General features: G+C 41.2%; 1 protein-coding gene across 1 annotated transcript in view; it reads right to left on the reverse strand.

Moving 5' to 3' along the window:
- LOC117507850 (receptor-type tyrosine-protein phosphatase gamma-like) overlaps nucleotides 1-15,299 on the reverse strand; it is a 954,825-nt gene that overhangs the window by 33,394 nt on the left and 906,132 nt on the right. The window contains exon 12 of the mRNA XM_034167634.1: nucleotides 6,130-6,829. Coding sequence (XP_034023525.1) covers nucleotides 6,130-6,829 — 700 coding nt within the window. The remainder of the gene's footprint in view (nucleotides 1-6,129; nucleotides 6,830-15,299) is intronic.

Consider the following 15,299-nt stretch of genomic DNA (forward strand, 5'->3'; position numbering starts at 1 on the left):
CACCCATATTGGCCTCTCTTCATTGGCTTCCTGTTAATTCTAGAATAGAATTTAAAATTCTTCTTCTTACTTATAAGGTTTTGAATAATCAGGTCCCATCTTATCTTACGGACCTCATAGTACCATATCACTCCAATAGAGCGCTTCGTTCTCAGACTGCAGGCTTACTTGTAGTTCCTAGGGTTTTTAAGAGTAGAATGGGAGGCAGAGCCTTCAGCTTTCAGGCTCCTCTCCTCTGGAACCAGCTCCCAATTCGGATCAGGGAGACAGACACCCTCTCTACTTTTAAGATTAGACTTAAAACTTTCCTTTTTGCTAAAGCTTACAGTTAGGGCTGGATCAGGTGACCCTGAACCATCCCTTAGTTATGCTGCTATAGACTTAGACTGCTGGGGGGTTCCCATGATGCACTGAGTGTTTCTTTCTCTTTTTGCTCTGTATGCACCACTCTGCATTTAATCATTAGTGATTGATCTCTGCTCCCCTCCACAGCATGTCTTTTTCCTGGTTCTCTCCCTCAGCTCCAACCAGTCCCAGCAGAAGACTGCCCCTCCCTGAGCCTGGTTCTGCTGGAGGTTTCTTCCTGTTAAAAGGGAGTTTTTCCTTCCCACTGTCGCCAAGTGTTTGCTCACAGGGGGTCATTTTGACCATTTGGGTTTTTCCGTAATTATTGTATGGCTTTGCCTTACAATATAAAGCGCCTTGGGGCAACTGTTTGTTGTGATTTGGCGCTATATAAATAAAATTGATTTGATTTGATGAACAGTAATCAATAAGGTTACATACAGATTATAGATTTTTACACATAAACATAAGGTGGGTCTTTCTTCCGTCCAAGAGTGTTAGACACAACTACTTGGCTATCTGAGAAATCGAATCCCTCAAGTGTGTCCTGAGTGTGTATTCCCCACGACCTATTCCCAGATGAATGCGCCTGGAACACCTCCCTAGGGAGACCACCAGGGGGCATCCTCACTGCATGCCTGAACCACCTCAGCTGACACTTTTCAATGTGAAGAGGTGGAGGTCTACTGCAAGCCGGAGCCCGGAGCTTCTCGATCTTCTCACCCTGTCCAGGAGTGTAAGCCCAGATACCCCATGGACGAATCTCATTTTCACCACTTGTATCTGTGACTATTCCTTGTTCATGGTTTGTGCTGCGACGTCGTAGCTCAGAGCGCGGCGCACCGACCGTCCTTAAAGGGGTCCTTAAAGCTGTAGTTAAAGTCCTTATTCTCTGTGAAGCCGTAAAATTTTCATCGAAAGCCAGATAAATTTTTCGAATGGTTTCCAGGTGCCAGTCTCTAACAGCTTCTGAAAAAATTCTGATGGAAAAAAAGTCCTTTTCATTCCGCCATTTCCAGACAATGAAAATCCGACGAGGGGGCGGGACCACTCCTTCCACAAGGTGTGCTCACAGGCGAATGACGTCACCGACAGGTGTGGAAAAACTCACGCATGCACACGAGGGTTCAAGCATGTCTGACGTAAAAACATATGAATGAAATCCACATAGTTTTAAAAAAAATAAAAAGGACCGTTACTTTATGGACACACCACGTATATATATATATATATATATATATATATATATATATATATATATATATATATATATATATATATATATATATGGGGCAGCATGGTGGCTTAGTGGTTAGCACTGTTGCCTCACAGCGAGAAGGTCGTGGGTTCAATTCCCGTGGCCTTTCTGTGTGGAGTTTGCATGTTCTGCCCGTGTTTGCGTGGGTTTCCTCCGGGTGCTCCGGTTTCCTCCCACATCCAAAGACATGCGGGTTAGGTGGATTGGATTCTTCAAAAATTGTCCGTAGGTGTGTGTGGGTGTGTCTGTGTTTGTTTGTCTATTTGTGGCCCTGCGACAGACTGGCGTCCTGTCCTGGGTGTACCCCGCCTCATGCTCTATGAGTGCTGGGATAGGCTCCAGCCCCCTGCGACCCTTAATTGGACTAAGCGGCAGAAGATGAATGAATATATATATGCCAATTTTTTAACGCTTTAAGTGGTTACTGGGATGATCAGCTGTAATTACGTGTTCCTACACGAGGTAAATGGTAAATGGACTGCATTTATATAGCGCTTTTCCATCTGAATCAGACGCTCAAAGCACTTTATAATTATGCCTCACATTCACCCCGATGTCAGGGTGCTGCCATACAAGGCGCTCACTACACACCGGGATTAAAGGCCTTGCCCAAGGGCCCTTAGTGATTTTCCAGTTGGGTGGGGATTTGAACCCATGATCTTCTGGACTCAAGCCCAACACCTTAGCCACTAGACCATCCCCTCCCCACGAGGGCGAAGCTACTGAATACTGTGTTAGAAATATGAGCAGAAGAAGAAACAACAAGATGTGTAACGCTGGCAGCTGCAGGTTTGGTGATTAAAACGGCCGCCATTTTTCTCTTTTCTGCAAATATATGTACTTATGTCTCCATATACATTTCTACACGCTTTACTTTTTCTTGTTCCCCCCTTTATAATATTATTATATTTAAGTAAATATTGGAGGAGTGGGGTACAATTAGTTATACCTAACAGCTAACATTAGCTTATCTAGCTGGCCTTAGCAATGTTCATCTTAGCTTACAAAATAGTTGGTTCTTTTGTGTTTGATAACCCACATTAATTCATACTTTTGCCCACATTTATTTTATATGTATTTGTTAATACCGTTACTGTAGTTATATGGCTGGGGGGGCCTGGCTGCCTTTTTGTTTCTGTCCTTTGTTTCTCCTTCCAGGTGGCTTGCATTTGGGACTGAGTGGCTGTGTTGCTGAGGTTATCAGGACCTCACCCTGATCACCTGCGGCTCGTCAGGACTCACAGCTGAGGTGCATCTATATGGATTGGAACATGGTAGCATTTAAGACTGGAGTATACAGTGTGTATTTGCCAGAGACTCGACCTTGTGACCAGACAGGTGAGATCGTCGTCTCGGGAGCCATCTCATCATCAGTGGATGCAGAGAACGTCCAGGGTTTGATGCACAGTCTGTGAAAGAGGAGGGGGTGAGGTCTCACGCTCGTCAGCACACTTCCTGAGGTACGTTAGATTTTGTGACTAACATTTATACAGTCAGTAAATGTGGTGTCCCTCACACCTTATTATATTGAGCTGTACGTTAGTCATGTATCGGCTTCCACTGCAGTGGAGTTTTGTGAACCGGATGTTCCATGCCTGCAGGTTGGGAAGCTGATTAGTAATCAAGCCAGGAAGTGTTTGCTGTTTGTACACCTTTAAGTGTTCTCTCTGTGTGTAGAGTGTGGACTCACATAATGGTTCCTTCTTTCACAGACTCGGTTTGTTGCGGCCACCTGGGGGGTGTCGGCGGGGTCCTTGGGTCCGAACAGCTTCTGGCTCCGGACCGTTAGCGCTGCTGGGAGCGCACCACGCCAGACCGCACTTTCTGTTATTTTTGTATCACTGTTATGTATTAAATTCAGTTATCCTTTGTACCGTGCTCTGCTTATTTCATACTGGGTCCTTCAAACGCTGGTCGGTTCTCCGAGCTGCGTCCGACACATAACAACTGTAGGTTTAACTACGCTATTATACTTTATACACTAATTACCGTTTTTGTTTATCGTGTTAGCTTGCTGGGTACGGTTGGCTTATTCACGGCTAATTTAGCTCTTCTGCTAAAACTAGCTTATTTTCCCCATTTACAATTCTATTTTACATGGTGTAGATTTTTAATGATTCATCAGTTTATGTGTTCCTTTAAAGATATCAACATATAGTACCTACGTTCTTATTGTTCCATTTGATAGCATAATGATTAGACTTTTTATTTTCCTATAGTATGCTAACAGAGTTACTTTAGATAAATACCAGTACACTCACACTCTCACAGCTTCTGCTTCTACAGCTTAGCCTACTAACTATATTTGATTTTACTACTAGTCTACATACTAATTACCTTTACTACAATCTTCTCCTGTGATGTCTTATCCTTCTTATGTCTTATTACTTATTATATTATATATACCTTTTTCTTGAGCTGCTTGGGTGGGTAGGGAGAGTTCCCATGGGATAAAAAAGCTTTTCAACCTACCATCCCTGGTTCTCAAGACCAGGCACCTAAGTGGCTCTACTGTACTCTTTTCTTGCTCTTCTATTTTACTCTTCCTTTTTAGACATTTAGATATACCTTTGTATACTGGTATAGTTCCACCTTAGAATTGGAATATAATATATAAGATATACCTTACTGAATTTTCATATTGCTTGTGCAACTCAGAATATTATAAGCAAGACAGATGGTGTAAACTACTCCTTTTTGAAAAATGGCTGCCATGGCAACCATGATGAAAATTCACAATGGCTCAATATCCAGTTTTATTTTAAACATCCTTGGCTACATCTGTGCCAAATTTGGTGCTTTTATCACAGAATTCACAAGAAGAAGGTAAGATACAAGATTAGAAAACAGACTGGGGTTAGTGTTTGGCTAAACCTAACCACAATTACATTGACCAACCCCCCCCCCCCCCCCCCCCCCCAAAAAAAAACCCCAAAACAAAACAAACAAACAAAAAACAGTCATGGTATCTTTTTTTTTAATATGAAATGATGTTTGTGCAAAATTGGCACAGGTTTTACGCCTGATGCCCTTCCTCACGCAACTCCAGTTTTACCTGGAGAAACACACACAGCCGCTGGTGTTCCAAAGAGGTCTCCCATCGACGTACTAACCAGATCCTGCACTGCTTAGCTTCTGAGATCTGACGGGATAAGGCTGACACAGAGCAGAACGGCTGCTATAACGCTAAACTGATAAACCACTAAAAAATTTAGCGGAAGCTACAGCTAACCACTAACTTTCAGTATCATCTCCAGTACACTCTCAGCTACTGACAAGCCGGTTTTCACTTTAAGCACCGCCGATGCTTCTGATTAGAATCAAAGACGACCACAAACCCAACACAACCAATGAGTCAGTGCTTCTGTCTTTGTGCACCCTAACCACTGCTGTAAGGAAGAGTCATTTATATTCAACATACAGTGTTCCAGATGTGAGGCAGAAATCCCGAAAAGGAAAGCAGGTTTGACTTGTGGCTTTGATTTATAAACCAAATTATTCCAGATAGTTTATCTACATTAATCTCGAGTCTGTCATTTTTACAAAGTGAAAATATAACACATATCTTTTAATTTTAAAATAATGCACTAACTCTGATGGTTCAAACATTAACACACACATGTATATCCAGTAGATGGCAGTGTTCTATGCATTTTGACCCATCTACTGGATGGCAGTGTGAATACCACCCACCCAAATAGCACACGGCTGTTGAGCTGAATCACACTTAACAAACAGAATTTTCAGTTTTGCAAATGCCTTTTTTTTTTTTAACAAATGAAACAATGGCATATTTTACAATACACATTTATTTGAAAAAAAACAACACACACATTACAGTAACTTGTGTGTGTTGGTTTTTACATATAATAAATTAACCAATCAGTGATGAGCAGAGGCTCATTTTTCCCATAATGCCTTTTGGCATCTGTGTGTTAATGTTCAAACCTTCAGAGTTAGTGCATTATATTAAAAATTAAAAGATACGTGTTATATTTTCACTTTGTAAAAATGACAGAGTCAACATTAATGTAGTTAAATTATCCGGATAAATTTGGTTTATAAATCAAAACCATAAGTCAAACATGCTTTGCTTTTCATGACTTCTGCCTCACATCTGGAGCACTGTATGTGGAATGTAAAGGACTTTTTTCTGTAGCAGCCTGGCAGCCAGGCCCCTTCTGCTGGGGTAGAGATGAGCTCAGCTCCTCAAAGCTGCCTGATTTCTGCAAAGCACGTAGCACACAGGAACCAACATGTATGATTTCAAGGTTTACAAATGTTTTTGGCAATTACTAACTTTGCCAGCAAAAAATGTTAATGGAACTAAATTTAGGGGAAGTTAATTGGTCTGCTGATTGTTACTGAAGTTAGCTGAAAAGCTAAACCGTTAACAAAAAAGTTAGCTTTTCTGATTAGCGGAACTGTGCCCACCACTGCTGTCCACATATCCTCCCCCTTATGAGTAATACATGAAAAATAAACTGCACATCCATTTGGAAGAAACTCTAGGAAGTGAAGGCCACCTGTGAGGATGGAGAAAGGCCCGTGGCTGCTGCACAGTGAGGCTGCAGGTTCTTTGAGTGCCAGGAGAACTGCCGATGTGCCACTGACTGGGCTGGAATCAGGCAGGTCGTCCAGTAGTTCTTCTTGAACAGGTGTCACAGCAGGTGTCACACCTGCTTCCGCTGCTTCTTCCTGCTTTGCAGTGGGCTTGTGCTCCTTCACAGGTCTTATGTTGTCCTGCCTGCCTGTCTCACATAAACCTCTTGATCCTTTCCGCTTCTTTTTCTCTTCTTTCTCATCCTCCTCTTCTTCTTCCTTATCCTGTGCTTCCTTTTCTCCATCCTCTCCTTGATCCTTGCCCTTGTTGGTATCAGTGCTCCCAGCTTCTCCACTATCTTTTGGAGAGTTTATGATACTCGTGGTATCTCTGGTTGGACCTACAGGGTTGGCGCTCTGGTGGGTGGATGCGGGATCATGTGTGCTCATTCTGGTTGGCCAGATGGAGCTGGGAAAAGAGGATATGACACCACCGCTGAAACCCAGGCCCACCAATAAAGTGCTGGTCACCACAGACGCCACTGTTGCCTGACTACCACTGGAAGAGGGACCGATCCCTGTTGCCATGGAGACAAAAGAGAAAGGGAGACCCGAGGACGTCCAAGTGGATGAGCCAGAGGAAATGGGAGCCATGTCAGCTGAAGAAGCTGGCGAAATGGTCGGCTGAAAAACAAAGAAGTCACGAGTTACCGTTGGAGTTCTCAGTCAGCATTCACATAATGAGTAAAGAGGTAAAGGTGCATCATGGGAGGGTTTGTTTATATTCAGACCAGAGGCAAACAGACGGAAAAAGCTCAATCTTTGACCCAGCGCACTGCAGAGTGCATGTCTCAGCGCTCCACTCCAACAATGCCCAGTGCCCACGTACTGTAAAATGAGGCATAGTCAAATACAGCACTGGTGCATTGCTTTCATGAGAAAGCAGAACAAAACCCAAATCCCTGTTTTTCTACTATTATTACTATATTACTATACAGCACAACGGGTCAGGTGCACCTGGCACAGGCGGCTTCACAACACATGTACCTTAGGGCCCGGTCCCACTGGGGAGATGATTAATTGCGCATGAATTAGTAGGAGGTGGTAATGGTAGAAAATTTTTTTTTTTTTTCAAATATGCTTACATCCACTTCAGAGATTGTGCATTGTGTAATTTGGGACATATTTCATATAGGAAGTGGGTGTCTACCATGACAAAAACCCCCACCCCATGCAAAAAAGAAAACTGCAATAATATACTGTAATTTTAACATCTTTCAAAATATTAGAATGTAATTGTTTTGACTTTATTAGTTTTGATGAACCCTGCATTGAACACAACATTCAGGTTTATGATATATAATGCTGCTGACTTGGTAGTACTTGTTTTAGAGAAGTCACAAAAGCTACATAAGTACTGATATTATTACAGTGATCATGCAAATTACACATGTAATTTCAAGTCACAGCATCGTAAGTTGTAGTAAATCAAGTGTCATGGCCAAGCCAAAAACAAGATCTCAGGCTAAAGAATTTGATAAAACCTTTGACAATGGTTTATGTTTTTAAAGTTTTTGAAGAGCATGGCCTCCTCCTAAAGTCTGTTATTCACACAGTGTGACTGAAATAAAACCTTTGTGAAAGAATTGTGTTTATAAAGTTTTTGAAGAGCATGGACAAACTTTACACATAGCAGAATAGACAGATAATTGAAAATAGACCATACTTTGTTACATTAGAGGGGTGGGGGGTTATTTTCAAGATATAGGATTAATTTTGATGCCAAAATGCTGGTATTAATATTGTGAATCATTTCCCAAATGGATGTATTGAAATTCTGACTTGTGATTTTACCACCTCCTGCTACATGAATTGAGTACACAAATTACGGGCGTTCGTTGTCGTCCGCAACAAAAATGGACAAAAATGACAAATGTCCCAGTATGAATTATGGATATATTAATAATATATAGCGAATATATATGAACAATCACGGTTGTATAATGCATGTAGTGAGGAAACGGATCAGAGGCATTGCAGTTATCACGGCAGTATTACTTGTTGCGCGTGCACGGCGTCTTCATTGTGGTCATAAATGAAGCGCACTCGGGCCATCGGCATCACTATTCACACCAACAATACAGGCTCTGGAGCATTTGCTGGACTTGGACAACTTGATTGGAGTAAACAAGCAGTGAACAGGGTGAGTGGTGACGTTAGCGGATCGCATCAGAGTGCAGCTCGTCTGAACGATTATAACAAGAAGTTAAATCTGTTATAAACACAGGAATAAATACTGTAACAGCTGCAGACAAGAAGGAAAAAACACGCAACTGTTTCAAGCCTTGACAATGTAAACAAGTCAAATAATTACCTTTTTAGACGGCTCAAAATGCTTTCTGCAGCTTGTTACCTGTTCGCGTGCAGCTGCAGCTTCGTCTGTGGTTCAGGAAGTGATTAGAGCTGTTTTCAACAGCCAATTTGCAGAATAAAATGATTAATCCGCCACTAAATAATTATTTTACATATGCAGCGTCCGGCGCAGAGCGCGTGGCAGCCGGTAGAACAAAGAACGGTGTCCAGCTGTGAACACAGCGCATCTGATTTGCATCTGCCGCAAATCAGATGCAAAGCAGATGTAATAAAAATGCTTTATTCGTGGCCAATCTGTATGCAGTCCCTACAACTACTTTTAGTTTGTGATGTGGACATGATGGGCACGCAAAATATCCATTTTACACACTGTCCCAGTCCGCTGCCAAGCCGCAAATCCCTGTCAGATGCAGATATCAGCAGATGACGGTGAATATACAGCGCATAGATTGAGTATGTTTGTGTATGTATTGAGTATGTAAGGCGGATGTCATCCGTAACCAAACTTTTGTGCAGCTCTGCGGATAATTATGGACGTGTGCGGATGTCGGCCGACTCATGCTTCGACTCGCATGTTTCACGCATACTGCGGATGTTATGCGAATATGAACCAATTTTGTGTGCAATCCATACGCAAATCCTCCTAAACGCCAGTGGGACAGGGCCCTTAGATGTGTACACACAGGGATATGATTTAGTCTTCATCATTGTTCATCAAATGATAATGAAATGAATCCAAAAATTAAAAAGAAAATAAAAGTTAAAACTAATAAAAAAAATACAAAACTTTAATAACTCTGCTTTTGAACATATTTGTATGCAGGTGTTTTTGCTCTGTGAATTCACAGCCGGGGAGCACCGGGCCAGAACTGGGAACAGTTTGATGGGATATGAAGGAGTTCAGGTGGAAAATGAAGAGGACAACCAGGAATGAGGCGTTCGTCTGTTTCACTTCAGGGAGCTTTGGGAGACCACTGCGTCTCTCTCTAAAGTGCTCACGATGTTTTGTGCACAGAACCATTTTGTGAAAACCATCCATCCATCCATCCATCCATTTTCTTCCGCTTTATCCGGAGTTGGGTCACGGGGGCAGCAGCTCAAGCAAAGCCGCCCAGACCTCCCGATCCACACGCACCTCCTCCAGCTCCTCCGGGGGAACTCACACACACAGCTGACTTAAGCACCCGAATGTTTCTGTATGAATCTGTCTAACATGTCAGTAAAAAAAGACAAATGATATCATTGAAAAAAATAATTCAAATAAAAAAAATCTGTTTGTTTACTAAAAGATAATGTTATATTGAGTTACATAACTCTGGATGCAACACGCGATTCCACAAAGACAGCAGACGGGGAATCATAATCAATAAATGAATATTTTTCACCCAAAATAATTCAGGTTGAAAGGTGAAGACGATTCACATGAAGTATTTATTTGTTTTGCCATCTTTCAGCCTGTGAACTCTTTAAGTTAAAATATTTAATGTGTCTGAAACTTTTAAAAACAATAAAAATGTAAAATGGATGAGTACTTATAAATACGAGACAATTTATCATCTTTGAAAAGAAATAATTTCTCTTAGGTGATAAAGTAAAGAATTTCTTTTTAGATCATCCGAAATTCATGTGAGAAAACTGATTATGTTTAATGATAAAAAAATAAATAAATATATTTTTGAGTAACAACTAGCAATTGCTTGATGACTGACATCACACTTACAAATAATCATATATTAATTAATTGATTTATTATTCAGCAGATCTGTGACCCTTTAACCCTTTTCAAATTTCACAAAACTGTCAAAATTTAGTTTCTACTGAAATCTAAGCATTATAATATCAATTTATTTTTGTAACATGTTGCAGAATTGCAGCTCATTTTAATGAAGAGGACATATTTCTACAGTTATATGAATATTTTATTTTATTTTTAATTTTGCAGGAGGACGTGCATGCATGAGGTCCTGACATTACCAGAAGTTACCTTTGACCTCACGTGATGCACGCTCCCGCGACGTACACACTAACATCCGTAAGATGTCCGTAAGGTGTTATCTGGTTACAAAAATAGTGTTCTTAGGTTTAGAAGTGTTTATTTTTTGCTAGCGTTTACAAAATATATGAGGAATATATTCAATTTATACATAAATAAGCCATTTTCAGAGCGTTTTCCACCATGTTGGATTAGAGAGCAGCCAACTCTCTAATCCTTGTGCATCTGATAGCACAATTAGCACTGTGCTCAATCAGATGTCACTGTGCATCTCTGCTCTGATTGGCTGTGCTACTTCAGTGGCATCTGTTCTTTTGAATTTTCCACTTCAGGGGAACTATTTATTATTTTTTCCAGTCAATGCAAATTTTGATCATATTGTCATTTGTCATATTATGAATCCCCCTTTTAACCCTCTGGAGTCAAATGATGCGCCCTCGCGTAAAAAGGCACATGACCTGCTGCACTCTGAGGCTCCTTTGAAATGTGTGTTGAATGTGGAGACTTCAACATTTGTAGCACTTTTAAAATGTTGTTAATAGGCCTAGTATAACTTGACTTATGAGTATTTTTATGCCATGCATTTTCATGAATATTATTGTCATTTTTCGCTGCGTGTTTATGTCCACACCCAAAAGCCAAAGGATCATTTCCTTCTCTACTGCAGCAGCGATAGTGGTGGGAAGAAATATGACTCCTTCTAGTGATGGGATGATGATACCTCAAGGAGTTTATTGACACACTACACAAACTGTGTCGGCAGTGTATTGACACTGTATTGACAGTGTATTGACACTGTGTTGGTCGCTCAATAGTGACCCCTGCAGTAGTTATAAAATCATTGCAGGTAAATAAAATGAAAAGATGGAAATGCTAACGTGCTGCAAACGCAACATCAGCCTGTGAAATAGTTAATCGCCTGTCCTCTATTTAAAATATGATCTCATCATTGCATAATCTCATGTGCTCAATTTGTGCGTCGAGTGAAGCTGTTCATGAGAAGAGTTTAAACGTTGCTTAAAACCTTGTTTGTGTAAATGCTAAACTGAGTTGGTTTGTAAAATATAGCAAATTTGTCTGTAATAAAATTCAGAGTTAAAATTTGTAACTTATTTATGGAAATTTGTTAACTTAAGTGTTAAAGCACATACGAAATAAAAGCCTAAAAATAGATTAATTTATGAATTTTTCTTGAGGAACAAAGGTTTCTGAAGTGTCTTTGCCCCAAGGTGATTTTTCTCTTACACACCAGTTCCCCTGCCTTAGAAAAAAGTCTTTCACAGGGTACAGATAAAGATGGTGAGCATAAAAATTTCAGTGCGAGTTGATAAAGGTGTATTGTAAAGGAGTACAAACATATCTAATTGGAAAAATAACAGTAAATAATACCCAAAGGAGAAAAAGATTTATCTTATTTGGAGTCAAAAGATCAAAATTATTTCAGACTGGGGAAACATCTTTGAACGATCCATGAAGTCAGTGGAACAAGGTGAGGGAAAGCAAAAATCCAAAATCCAACTGCAAAACTCCATCCAACAAATCCGTAACATGTCGATAGTTTGTTTCCTTATAAACACAATTTGGCGTGGCGCAGTCGAACGACAGTTCCTGTATCAGTCACATGATTTTTTTTCTTAAAGCGATACGTGCACCAATACGGGGTTTCACTCTTGTGTGCTCGGCACAGTGTTGACGCACCAGTGTTGTTCATCCCATCACTAACTCCTTTTTCCTCATTGGTTGGCTGGCTCGTGAATTTTCCACTAATCAGAAGTCACGAACCCCACATGTGTTCACTATCCCCACATGTGTTTGATCACAGCCCACCCACACCATGTGGGTCTGATTGTGTGGTCGATTTCACTTTATTAGTGGTGGAAAGTATGTGTGGTTAGTGTTTTGTTGCTGTTTGGGTTTTGTTTTTGTAAAAATTAGGCATTTTATGAATGTGGACCAAGCGCTTCAGTTATTTTTTTGAACTGGAGGAAGCATCATCAGAGTCTGAAACAGACAGTGAGGTGTTGAAAGAGATGATCCCTCTTTTGTTCTGGAGGAGCAACCACAGCAGGTGGATCCACCAAAGTGCGCATGGAGATCTGAACAGAGGGTCAGAGTTTGTGCTTCTGTTTCCAGATCCAGAGCTCGGATGCACAGCAGAGACATGCCCACACAGCTCTGACAACTGGAACATGGAGCAGGATGCAGACACCGCTCCAGCAGTAAGCAGATTTCAGCCTCGGAGAACTCCAGGAGTCCAGGTTGATACACTTTCCACCCAAAGTCCAAAACATGCTTTTCTTTTGTTTGTTTGTTTTTTGCAACTGACACAATAAGAACAATTTGCACCAACACCAATAAAATTACTGCAAAAAACAAGGTATTAGGGAAAAAATACAACTGGACAAACATTGAAATGGAAGAGCTGTACAAATTTTTTGGACTTCTGATATACATGTCATTGGTGTCACTGCCAAGTCTCCAGGACTACTGGAAACAAAATAATATTTTGTTTCCACTTAACATCCACCTAGGTCCAGATGAGGATGTAGAAAATGATAGAAAAAAGGGAACAGCAGGTCATGAAAAACTGTTTCATGTCAGGCCTCTTTATGATGACATTGTCAGTGTCTGCCAGGCTTATTACCACCTGACGAGGGAGCTGGCAGTGGATTAAAAGATGGTGGTGACAAAGGCAAAAACTGGAATGACTCAATATTTGAAGGACAAGCCAACAAAATGGGGCATGAAACTTTTTTGTGTTGGCTGTTTCAAGTAATGGCTACACACTCAAGTTCACCATTTACTGTTGGGGTTTGGTTCCAGTATGTGTCTGTTTGTGTAGTCTGTCTTCCAGATGGCTTGTTTTGTGGGTGCATGTACCCATGCCGATCATGCATGTGTTTCCCTGCACCCGTCCTCAAGGGCGTATGTTCTGGTTGGATCAGTGTGTGTGTGTGTGTGTGTGTGTGTGTGTGTGCAGGATTGTGAGCGTGTGTGTTTCTTTGTGCCGATCACTGAGGGTGTGTGTTTGTGGGTGTGTCCATGTTTACTTCCACATCTTATTCCTATAGTATGGTTTTCTGTTAGAGTTTAGGTTGTGTTATGTAAATTCTGTTTATTTCTATGTGTGTTACTTTTGATGTTCACTTTCTGATTTGAGTCTTCTGTTTAGTCCGTTGGTTTATTTACACTTTCTCCCTACAGCTGCACATGGTGTTTTGCTTGTTACTGCCCTCTTGTGGTTATGTTTGGTTTTTCACATACCCTTAGGAGTTAATCAGTATCCATGTGTGTTCTGGTCTTGACGTGTCACCTGCCGCTCTGTAATTAGTTTAGTATTTAGTTTCACAAGTTCAGTTCTTCTCTGCCAGTCAGTTTTGTCTCCTTCTCAGTATGGAACCACGCTCTCCTGCTGTAAGTTACATCCTCTCTCATAGTGTTGATTGTTTTGGATCATTATTTTGAGTGTTTGTTTCCCTTCGACTGTCTTGTGAATTTTGGTCACTTTGGATTTTGATTTCTCCACAAAAGTCTCTTGTTGCATTGACTATTTTAGTTGTCACTTTGGATTTTTGTTTCTCTACTAAAGACTCTTGTTGCACTAATTGTTGAGCTGTCACTTTGGATTTTTGGTTCTCCACTAAAACCTTTTGTTGCAATTAATGTTTTAGTTGGCACTTCTGATTTTGCCATCGGATTTTGTTTACTTCAGACTCTCCTAATCATCTGGGTAAAATAAAACCCTGAGTTCTTCAGTCCTCCCGTGTCCGCTGCCTTGCATTCTGGGGTCCAACCTTGTTCTTCAGTGGTTTAAATCACAACAATTTATACTTGTTATGGAACTCTGGATGCAACACATGATTCCACAAAGACCACAAGTCTGTGACCACAAGTGAGCACAGGCTGTTGTACGATGTGGTCATGAACCTGATTCAGCCATCCTCATTTGGTACTGGGTACCACATTTACATGGACAATTTTTACACGAGTCCCAAATTGTTGATGGACATGGCTAACATGAAGTTTAGGGCATGTGGCACATACAGGGAGAACAGACAAGGATGCCCCAGAGGGAGGGCAAATGCTCTCACAAAAAAATCTGAAAGAGGATCTATAAGATGGATAAGAGAGGGGCCTCTGGTGTTTGTAAAGTGGATGGACACATGGGAGGTGTCTGTGTGCTCCACCATCCATCATGCGTTTTCAGGTGCTGGAGGGTTAAAGACATTCCCTGTCCTAGCCCAGTGTTGGATTACAATAAAAACAGGGGTGGAGACAAACTATCTGACCAGCTCATCCAGTACTACTACACCTGTCGGAAAACTGCGCATTGGTACAGGACAGCTGCTGTACTTCCTTGACATTGCAACCATAAATGGATTCATCTTGCATCGTGAGATCAGCAGTGTGAAGCAAGTGCAGCCCATGACATACAAGGACTTTATGGTGGAGCTGGTGTGTCAACTGTGTGGCACAGACAAACAGGTGTCCTGCAGAACAGGAGCCAGAACCACGTTCCTGTGCCAATTTTGACAGGCACAGATCCTCACCAAAAAGCCACAAAAGGCAGATTGAGGTGCCAATGGTGCCTTCAGGTGGACAAGAGGAGTGACACACCGTGGAAGTGTCAGGCCTGCGATGTGTCCCTCTGTGTTATGGTGGACAGGAATTGCTTTTTTGAGTGGCACAAATAATTTGTGTTGCATCTTATTTTAACATTTGATTATTTTGCCAATAGTTTAGCATTAGCATTTCCTGCACTAATTGTTTTCGAAATGTACAATTTAT

The sequence above is a fragment of the Thalassophryne amazonica genome, chromosome 3 (assembly GCF_902500255.1).
Source record: "Thalassophryne amazonica chromosome 3, fThaAma1.1, whole genome shotgun sequence".
NCBI lineage: Eukaryota > Metazoa > Chordata > Actinopteri > Batrachoidiformes > Batrachoididae > Thalassophryne > Thalassophryne amazonica.